This window comes from Dicentrarchus labrax, unplaced genomic scaffold, assembly GCF_905237075.1.
Source record: "Dicentrarchus labrax unplaced genomic scaffold, dlabrax2021, whole genome shotgun sequence".
NCBI lineage: Eukaryota > Metazoa > Chordata > Actinopteri > Moronidae > Dicentrarchus > Dicentrarchus labrax.
Genome location: NW_026136711.1, coordinates 21245733 through 21256793, shown reverse-complemented (window position 1 = coordinate 21256793; position 11061 = coordinate 21245733). Strand labels below are relative to the sequence as shown.

Genomic DNA, 11061 nt, shown 5'->3' with positions numbered 1-11061 from the left:
TGTAAAACCATCCACCAGGTAAAGGTTCTGCATATAAAATCATACGGTACAAAAAGTATAGAAGTATTTTTAGCTAAATGTAACTAAACTATTTAAAGTAGAACTTGTTTTGCAGAAAATCAGCCACTAGTGATTGATATGATGCAGAACATTATTAATACTGAAGGTGAAGTTTTATATACAGTTAAGTAGTTCACAAACAGACCCTAGACAGTTCGGATTGGTAGTCACACCTCCTCTACTCTGGTGCTCGGAACCGGAGCCCCTCAGGGCAGTGTGCACAGCCCCCTCCTGTTTACGCTGTATACCCATGACTGCATCCACCGTCATGGACAGAGCTATCTTGTGAAGTTTACGAACAACACCATCATCACCGGCCGGATTTCAAACAACGAGACCATAGGCAAAGATATGTTTGCATCAGTGGAGCAGGTGAACAGTTAAAGGTTCCTGGGTCTCAGCATCACAGCTAGAGCATCTCTGCCCTGATAAAGAAAGCACAGAAATTGCTGTTTTTCTCAAGGAAATTTTGTGCCAGATTCTAGTTTACTTTACAGAGAAGTGATAGAAAACATCCTGACTAAAAACAGCACAAATTGGCATCATGGCATGTGCAGGGCCCAGTACAGGAGGACTCCTTTAAGTAATTAAAACCGATCCGAAGATCATTGATTCTCAGTTACCCAGCATCAGTGGTATTTGTGAGGTGTCTGCGCAGATCCCCAAGGATACATAAAGGCAGCTCCCACTCCAACCACAGCCTGTTCACCTTGCTGCTGTCTGGTAAGTGATACAGAAGTATCGACTGCTGTACCACCAGACTACACAGCTGCTTCTCTCCTCAGGCTGTGAGACGCCTCAATTCATCCTCCACACTCCACCTTACATTACATAATAGCAAATAAATATACAAAATAAATAATCATCCATTTATATAATGTTTGTTTTGTGAGTTGCATAAAGGAATTACTTAAACAATTTTTGAAGGACACAATGTGGCATGTAAGATTATTAGGAGAACCGCTAACACATCTGAAACATGACTCAACATTTACTCAAGTACTGCGTTAAGGGGCAATATTAGAGTAAATGTTGGGGTACCATTCCACCACTGATACAGCTTTTGTGCTCTTTTTCAAACAAAATGTGTTTTCTGTTTGTTTTCAGTTGTGTCTGTGTTGCTGTTGAACATCTTATTTTTCATTCAGGACATTTGGTTACAGTAATACAGCAATATGTTGCCATTTTGTGAATTAAAATATGATCTTGACATGGAACAGGAGTGACTGACTTTTAAGGAAGCGATGCCACATGCTACCACACAGTAGAAAACTAGCATTTGCTGAAAAAGTTCAGGCCCAGCTTGAAGGACACAGAGAAGATAAGAGAAATTGTTCATCCCTGAAACATAGACAAGGTTTCAAATGAAAGTCATCAATGAGAGGAGAAAGAAAATACTCAAAGATAGAGGATGGAATTTGCTGAGAAAAAAAACTACATTTCTGTGGCACTATCATTGTAAAATGTACCTTCAATACAGTCAGAGTATAGTCTTATTTTTTCAGCTTCTATCCCAAGATTTATTTTACTATAATTGATTGTTAATTATTCATAGAGGGGGTTTGTATTTGGTTTTCATCTTTCTTCTTCTTCTTCTTTCTTCTGTTTTGTGATTTACATAACACTGCAATTTCCCATTGGGTTTAACTAAGTATTCCAGAGAAAATGTGGCTGGAAAACTGAAGCGGCTTAATAATAGACATGGTGTTGGTTAAATGATTATTACAACCCATGCAGGATTAGATGGACTATAAATACAAAGGCCTACTCTCCAGTGTGTACAATGGCTTAGATTATCTTTATTAAAAAGAAAACTGAAAATATACACCTGCAGAAAGTAATTTTAACTAGAATAGAATGCCTTTATTGTCACTGTACACATGTACGATGAGATTAAAAGCAGATTATAAACAACAGATTATAATATAGAGGGCTGCCAGTTTCCCTATTTTGAGGAAGATTTAACAATATTTTACTGTACAATTTGTAATGCTGAGTATAATTTAAGAAGATTGCTAGTGGAGTTGCCGCAACAGGCAATGTACAGACTCTAAACACACTTCAGGAGGTGTTGTCGTGGCACCCATTTTGAAGAATAAACTAAAGAAAACGTGTTTAAATGTATTAATTTATTTGAAAGAAGCTGCCTGTGAAACTCCCTCTCCTAGAAGCTCTGGTTAAAATGTTCTGCTTTAACCAAGTTGAACGCTGTATTTAGTGTGTTGTCCCAGACGGTCCGCTCCGGTGCAGCAGATGGCGGTGTGTGGATTTATCAGTACATTACAACAGAGATAAGAAAAGGTGAACTGTTGTGTTTCCGCGGTGCCACCGGTGCTAACAACAAGCCGAGCTAACAACTCAGACGAGCGGCGTGAAATCTGCTGCTAGCATTTGTGTCGACCCGCAGCTACAAAAACGGTGAGATATTGATATATTGATAACATATTGATCCGCCAGCTTCCACCCACGCATTGTGTCGTGCCCTGTCGGTTGTTATGCCGACGGGCTCAGAGGTTAATGTCGGTTTTTAGCCGTTTTGTCGTGGTAAAGTGTTAACTTGCGTTAGCTAGCTGCCACATCCTGCTATAGCTAACATCCTTAGCGTTCGCGTGGTTGTTTGCAGGGTCGGCAACATTAATATTTGATGACACAAAAGCATCAGTATTGTGTAATTATCCTGTAAATCAGCTACATTTGTGTCTTAAAACTAACAAAGCGTGAATATAATGTCCAGATGTATCCGGGTTGCTGTTGCGCACAAGCTAACGGACAACTACTTGAGGTTGCTAGCTAGCTAGCTAAATAGCGTTAGCTTGATAATGTGCTGACAATAAAGTAGATCGACCTGCGGTCATTACACAGTCAGACAACCCTTAGTGATGTTTGTAATGTCAGGACTTTAAACACCGTTGGCCAGTAACGTTGTTTGTGAATCGGAGCAGCTCTCCTGGGGTTTGAGGGTTTGAGGACAAGCTGTCGATGTAGATAAACTCTGATAAAGTGTAATTCTGGCATTTGTTTTACAAACGTATCAACAGGCTGTAACTGTCTGTCTGTCTTTCTGTCTTTCCTTTCAGGCACACAGGATTGTAAGACTCCGTCAAGAACATTATTTGAAATGGGAGGTAAGTTACGATGAGTTGTTACTTTCTGAAGTTTTCCCTCCGGTTCAGACCTCCAGGAGAAGTCGACCAGTCAGAGTTTGACACATGAAGTCTCATTATGAGTATATTTCTGGAAGCATGGGACAAAATTAAAATTCACGACTATCCTGGTCAAAATTGTGATTAACGATATTATCGCGATAACCACAATGGATTTTAATTTACCTAGCAAATATTTTTATTGTACCTCTTCTTCTTATTGTTGTTCTTTAATTGGGAATCGATACTATTTCCACACATCAGGTTTAACTTTATTTATGGGGGGAAACAATGGGCAGGTCGAGCATGGTGACAGGCTTAAGATTTTGGAAAGATGTGTGCTCCCCCTTGTGACAATTAAAAAAAACAGGACATTCCTCGAGCTAGACAAATTTTCCAAGTCATTCATTTGAGGATATTTAAGATCATGCCGATAATATCAATGATAATGATATATTAGTGTGTTTTTTTAAATTTATCAAAATATGCGATAATATTGTATATCATACCATCCCTAGTTCAAACTTTTTTTTATTAATGTGCTCCCTTTTTAAAATATTTTTTCAGTCAAGTACACGCTGACCAGCGTTAATTGTCTTTAGTAGGGGGGAAAAAGCAGATTATAAAGAGGTACAATACAGCGCAGCGCCATCAGTATCTGATTTGTTAAGAAACACACTGAAATGCTTGATTTCACATTCATGAGATACCAATTTTTTGTAATCATGCAACAAAACTAAGGTGGCATTGTAGTTGCATTGATCTTTTTGATGCAATTACAATTTAAATGTTTAATGGACTCACTGAGGATCTTTGTCGTTTTCAGTAGCAGGGACGCAACTGTAGTGATCAAAGTGCAGTTGACAGTCTACAGCAGATAATGACTGCATTGAAAATAGGAATATTGAATGTAAAATGTGTGTTTTTTTTTTTAACTTATTGTATAATTATTCTAGGAATTATGCATGACTAATATTTTTTAAATTAACATAAAAAAAAACATGTTATGTACCCCCTGTTGTAGCCCAAAGTACCCCTAAGGGTACATGCACACCCATTTAAGAAACAGTTGTTTAGTTGAAGAAGAAAAAAAGGTCACACTAACTGAATATATGTGAGGTGGCAGCCTCTGCCTCACATAAGCAGGAAACTAGCCTGGGAACCCGACCAATCTGCTGAGCTCATGTTTCATTAGCTCTGGGAATTTGCATTTTCAAATTCGTCTGGCAGTGCCACGCTAAGAATCCACAATATTTGAATCATATCAGTTACTGCTTGGTAAGTGGGCAGTGACTCAGTAACAGTGTTGGTAAAGAGGTGATAATACATTATGCTAGAAATTCAAGACTATTATCCTGCAAGTGTTCACAAGAGAGTTATGCTGTTGCCTTCATTGGGTGTGGTAACTTAGGAGCTTGAACTTACTGGCAAATAGTACTTGTATATTTGTTTGTGATATTTAAAGGTTCGCAGCATAATAGTGCTTTCACTTAAGCTTGGCATGCTAACAATAGTGGATTGTGGGGCATTATTTATTAAATATGGCAAATGTGAGAGAGACTAAAACACTACTGCAATAAATGCTGAGCCATGTCAGATGGACTTCCTGTATGCATTAGATTATTTTCACACAATGATTACATTAGTGGCTGCATCACTACTATCACCTGTGAGGAGAGCTAGTAGCTCATATTATAAATATAAAATAGTCTCTCATATTCTAATTAGGGATGGTATTGTGAATAAAATTTTCTGTGGCAGTATTTGTATGTTTTTGTTGTGAATTTACACATAATATGCAGTTGATAGGATAAATTATAGATAAAAAAAACTAACTTGTTTTTGGCTAATTCAGGCAAGCAATTTATGTAAAAATCATGTACATCAAGTGTTGTCATTGAGAAGCCCTGTTACATAATTTGCACATACTGTAATTATCCCTCGTTGTTATACAACGAGGGATAATTACAGTATAGCTACCTTAGTATCAATATTATGGCTAAATCTCAGTTGACAGATTGTCAGAGATTGTTACCATATCATCTGAGAGTAACTTGATGGCAGGCCAAAATGAAACCCATCTGTTGTCTGGTTAAAGTGCTCTCCTCAAGCTGGTGTCTGTACTCAGCCAACAATCATTTTTGAGGGAATCGCCTCCACTCTATAACAAAGGTGTTTTTTTAATAGGTCCCACAACTCCAGCAGATAACATTACAGTTTCATGAGTCACATTTTCTCTGTCAGATGAATAAATTAATCCTATTAGCTTCATAGTTTTGAACAAAGACATTTGCTTTTTGGATTAAATAGGTTGTGAAAAATAAGGTGTGGCCAATTTATTAGGCCACAACTGTTGTTTTAATGTGTCAGATGCATATTTAATCAACATTTAAGTAAATATAAGTATCAGATCGGACTTTGACTCAGCAGATAACCCAGTGTTGATGGATCAGGATCAGGGCCAAACAAAAACCTGATTGGGACATCCCTATCAAAAATCTCTTGCTTGAAATTCAACCCTATAAAAAAAAGAGATATTACATTAGGCAAAACAAGCCATAGTTAATTTAAATCTTGTACTTAACACTAAAAAACAGTAAAGATTCAAAAGAAGGTAAATGTTGGTCATTTAGATTATTGTGGTTTGGGAAATGTTGAGGGATACTGTACGTTGAGCTTACAGATGTTTAATGGATGATACATAAGTAACATTCATCATATTCTTCCATATTTGTGTCTCTTTCTTTCAGATCCTGCTCCTAATAGAGACTGTCCCCTGGACTGCAAGGTTTACGTTGGAAATTTAGGAAACAATGGAAACAAGACAGAGTTAGAAAGAGCTTTTGGGTACTATGGTCCTTTAAGAAGTGTTTGGGTTGCCAGGAATCCCCCAGGCTTTGCTTTTGTAGAGTTTGAAGATCCCAGAGATGCATCTGATGCTGTGAGAGAACTGGATGGAAGGTAACTCCTTCAGAAAATCTTTTTAGTAGTTGTTTTTGATGTGCTTGTTGTTTTGCACTTTTCTTATTTATGTGATGCCTTTTTGTTTAGAAACATGTGTGGCTGTCGAGTGCGTGTCGAGTTATCCACTGGGGAAAAGCGCTCCAGGAGCCGTGGCCCTCCTCCATCTTGGAATAGACGCCCTCGCGAAGATTTGAGCAGACGTAGTCCACCAGGCAGGCGCAAGTATGTATTTCCTACTTGAAGATTAATTTTACTGTTTTTATTTACAATGGCAGTGTTTTTTAAAAGTAAAAATGACAACAGATTTAAATTCCCCACACACTGTAAGCATTAGTTTATTTACTGCTTTCAAATATTGGTTAGTTTGGCAAAGCCATTTGTATCTAACAACCTCCCACACTGGCAAAAAAAAAAAACTCTTATCTTTATAACTCAGACCTGTTCAAGCTTTGTCAACCTTTAAATCAAAGCCTAGTAGGAGGCAAAGTTTCCCATTGGTCAAACAAAACCCTTATAAGCACACATACAAACTGAGTTCATCAATAGCTAATCTGTGGATCTGGCTGCTTCAGGGTTTGATATAGTGATGTCAGTCCCTTTATTCTAATCTAGTTATTCTTACATGAACTGGAGTGACTTGTTTCCTTTCTTTCAAGGGTATTTTTATCAGCCAAGTCTAATGGCAGCACATGTCAGCACTTGACTATTTATGAACTCATTAAACGGTGTGTCTGTAAAAAGACCAAGCTCTACCTGAGTGATATTGCTTTATGGGGACATCTTAAGAGGCACAGTTAGCACTTCATCATCCATCAAACATTTTTATAGGTACTTTCTAGAACTACCATCTCCAGGTGTAAACTTTGTTTTCTTTCTGAGTTCAGTTGCCATCTATTAATAAAACTGAACCCCGTTGCAGAGTCACCACCACGCTTCTCACCATCTGAATCAGTCAACTAGTCTTCTTTCAGCATCATGTGACTGCTGACCAGCGAGCCCCAATCAGCTTGGCTGGTGTTGTCACATGACCCAGGCGCACCGCCAGTCGTCAGGTTCCACCAACCTTTTGGTTCCTGAGCATGCAGTTCCCAGCATCCTCCTCTTCTTCCTCCAACCTTAACCCAATCGACAGCGGTCCACTTCACATTATCAACCAGTCAGCGTCTTTACTCTCTCTATTCTCCACACAACGGGAACAGCCCTTGGCTTACATCCCTTCCCATCCTTCCCCCCCAAAAAGGCAGGGAAAATCTACAACTACCCCTTCCTACCAGCCACCAAGCAACTTCATATCTCCAACATTTGCATCATGTGGCAAATCCTCTCTGCAATTCGACCTCCCTCACCATCAGTCTGGCTTCCTTGCGTCATTTCTATCTTGTCCAAATCCCCCAAAATAGTAAGTTGCTTTTATCCTGCTCTTTGTAGTTTTTATGCTTAATCTAGCTTTCAAAGCTGCTTGACAGTTTTCCCTCAGCAGTTATGTTATTAAGAGCAATTTCAGTGCAGACCTGCAAAAATCTAAAGATCAAAAGTTGTGGTCAAGGAACTTTACCATCAGTCTTTTAATTTTCATTTGCAAAAATGAACTACCTTTATCGGATGTTCACAGAGTAATTGGGCTGCTGAGTGCATTTTCATGGCTCGACATTAAACCATCTTGAGTTTAATACTGTCCTTTTCCATTTTCAAAATATCCTCTCACCTCGAGTCCACCGCTTTCCAAATTAAATATTTCATCTAAAATTCAGTGTTATTAAGGTTGTATTGCAGCAAATCTTTAGAGCCAAGACTTGTAGGTTAATAATGTTTGAATGCTTCAGTCACAAGACCGTTCAGTGGTTCACGGTTCACCTACATCCAGGTGGCTTTGAACTAAAAGTGAAGGCAACCACAGTCTCCGTTTCTGATCAGGTCCACGGGTATATCGCAGTTTACTTTTAGCAGGGACTTTGTGTAAATCATTTTGCAGAAAAATGTTAAAGCAGCATTGTTTTAGAATAATTTTTGCCCACTTGTCATAATTGTTAAATTGTCACATATTTTACTTGGTGTTTGTCCCAGGCGAGTCTTAATGTCGAGCCCTGATTTTGTTCTCCATGATTGGTTTCCTCTTAATGAGTTGATCTTGATGCAGTTCATGGATGCAGATGATCCTTCTATTAACAGACAAGGAACTACGTGTAACCACGTTTCCACGTGTAACCCATGTCTCTTTAAGGATCAGGAATACCAAAGGTTGCATTAGTAATAGGAAGGGTTATATTCTCTTTCCCTAATGTTTTTTGTTTTATTTCTTTAACTTCATTTACGCCGTAGATCACCGAAGAGGAGGAGCCTGAGCCGCAGTCGCAGCAGGTAAGCTTGTTACAACTGTTTTTTTATTTAAACGGTGCATTTGTAATCAACTATATAATTCATGTTAACCGTTTTTGGTTTGGTTCACCAGGTCTGTTTCAAGAGACAGACGCAGATATCGGTCTCTCTCCAGAGACAAGAATCATAAGCGCTCAAGATCTTTCTCACGGTCCAGGAGGTACGTTTTAAGTATCAGTGATTATTACCAAACTGTATTCTAACATAATGTTGTCATTTTGCTTTTATTCACTAGTTTATTTATTTTACAGTCATTCCCCGTCTACTGAGAGGAAATGAAGACCTTAAATGATGGTTCATCTGCTGGATCCTGCTATGGTTGTGAAAATACAAATTTTTATAGTAGGGTTTTTTTTTTTAGATTGTTTGCCAGCTCAAGACAGCCTAAGGTTGGCCACGTTACATATTGTGTAATAGCAGTCTGGTGAATTAACAAAGGACCTGAGTGTTTTTCTCCTTTTGTTGGTTCTCATGGCAAGATTTACCCATTTTACTGAAAAGGTTTTTTTCCTCTTTGAATTTACGCTATAAAGCATTCACCAATTCTTACCCTGCATGTTTTAAAATGGAATACTGGATTTATTTTTACAGAACCATCCTGCTTTTTTTAAACCTTTGAATTAAAGTTCATGTCTTCGTTTGTTTTTCTTTGTTTTGGTTTTTTTTTTTATTCTTGACTCTTAACTTACTGGCAATGGCTTACTGTGAGCTGCACCACCAGGCATACTTTACACCAGTGACAGAAAGCAGACTGGTAACAAATGTTGTAAATACTGGTGCTGTTATTTGCAGGCTATCCTTGAAGCCTAAAATGTCATCTGTAATTCTGTATTTTACCTATGTCACTTTTGCAAAGGAAGGCATTTACTCTATTCAACTTTGCTTGATTCTCTGAGCTCTGACAGTTTGTGCTGATGCAGTTAAACAACTTGTTCAATAAATGTTTTTCCAAGGTGATATTATCTCCTCCTCCTGCTTTTTGAATAGTTCTATACACCAATAAGATTTATATTATATAAAAACGTACATATGGAAAATTAAGCTTGACTCAATTCAGGAAGTACAGGATGTATTTTCTGTTAGCTGATGAAGGCTGCGAGTGTAACCCACACAGGAAGCTATCAGTCATAGTTGCAGTAAAGGAACAACCCCCCCCCCATGTGTGAAATGTAACTAACGATCAGTAACGGTTGATGACATTATGAACAAGCTCATGTTGTGAGACGACAGAGGTGCCAGATTTGGGTGGTAAGTACGTGTGGCGTCGTAACAATTTTGTAGAAGGCCTGAAATCATTAATCAAAAGTATTTTTTGCTCAGACTCATGTTATTTACTGATTAATGTAATGTGTGCAGTTTAGACCTTTTAAAAGGAAATAACTAACAGTTTTTACCTTGAGAGTGACTTAGCAGTATAGTAGAAGCAGTTTCAATAGAAGTGTCAAAAATCCGTTTGCATCTTGCTGCTTTATGTTAGTGTGTTTTTGGAGAACAAAATCATTATTTTGATTGTTTCCCAGCAGTTAATGGAGATTAGTACAGATTCTTTTGAGTTTCAGTAGATGTTATCTGATGCTAATGGGTGGTAGATTTAAATTTGATTTGCTGACTCTTGCATGACTGAGTGTCTCATGCTTTAGGAGAGAAGATAAGAAGTCATGTCTGCTCAAAATGCGAAGAAAAAAAGAATTGGTTCACGTCGGAAACCAAACCAAAATAAAACATCTGAGGCAGATGACTTCCTCATAACGGAGAGTGCCTCCGTAGCACATGACATACCAGAAGAAAATAGAGAATCATTAAATGCATTGGCTAATCCTGACCAATTGCAATCTGAAATTCAAAATCCACCTTCACCAGAGCTCACAGGGAACAGAAGAAAACTGGGTGCAAGTCGAAGAAATCGAGGAGGACGGCATGTCAGGGACTCAGCAACTGAGTCATTCCACAAACCTAGACAGGAAGTTGATGAGGAGACCTGGAGTGATGAAACCCCCAAAACAACAGTGACAACGTCACTGGCAATACAACCAGAGAGACATGAAGAATTAAGTGAAAGGCGTGAGCATGATATTGTGTCTGCAATACACAACAGCTTTTTGTATTCAGCCATTACACCTGATGATTCTTCTGAGGTTCAAAAATCTACTTCAACAAACTGTCCAGAGCCTAGCCTGCAAAGTTTAATTCCCATAAGTGAAAATCTGCAACCAGAACAAGATGAAGATGAGATGGACTACAAAGTAGTGTCTGATTCTTGTAAATTAGTGGAAAGCATGCTGGGAGGGACTAACACATCTGATACTCTTCAGGGTGAGGAAGTCAAACAAAATGCACATCTTGTTGCCATCTCTGAGTTAACTACTTCAAGTCTACTTTCATGTCCCACAGTAGATCAACAGCTAATCAACCAATCAAATTCTATGGAGAAGGCAGAAGAAGAACTTCTCAATGTGTATTCTGTAACAGAAAAAGACTGCAAAGAAAGAGACGAGGAGCAGGGCAGCTATTTAGTGAG

At 38.4% G+C, this 11061-nt stretch overlaps 1 protein-coding gene across 1 annotated transcript; it reads left to right on the top strand.

Annotated features, from left to right (window-relative positions):
* Window positions 1-2300: 2300 nt before the first annotated feature.
* On the top strand, window positions 2301-9500 carry srsf3a (serine and arginine rich splicing factor 3a). Its single transcript, XM_051416571.1, has 7 exons — window positions 2301-2478; window positions 3138-3185; window positions 5954-6164; window positions 6255-6389; window positions 8487-8525; window positions 8617-8703; window positions 8795-9500. Exons 2-7 carry the CDS (start codon window positions 3179-3181, stop codon window positions 8820-8822), a joined length of 507 nt encoding a protein of 168 aa, XP_051272531.1. The 5' UTR covers window positions 2301-2478; window positions 3138-3178; the 3' UTR covers window positions 8823-9500.
* The last annotated feature ends 1561 nt before the right edge of the window (window positions 9501-11061 follow it).

What these genes read in the sequence shown, in the direction of transcription:
- srsf3a (XM_051416571.1), top strand. An exon ending in GTGAGAGAACTGGATGGAAG is followed by an intron (nt 6,165 to 6,254) that starts GTAACTCCTTCA and finishes CTTTTTGTTTAG; the next exon opens with AAACATGTGTGGCTGTCGAG. An exon ending in TCTTTCTCACGGTCCAGGAG is followed by an intron (nt 8,704 to 8,794) that starts GTACGTTTTAAG and finishes TTTATTTTACAG; the next exon opens with TCATTCCCCGTCTACTGAGA.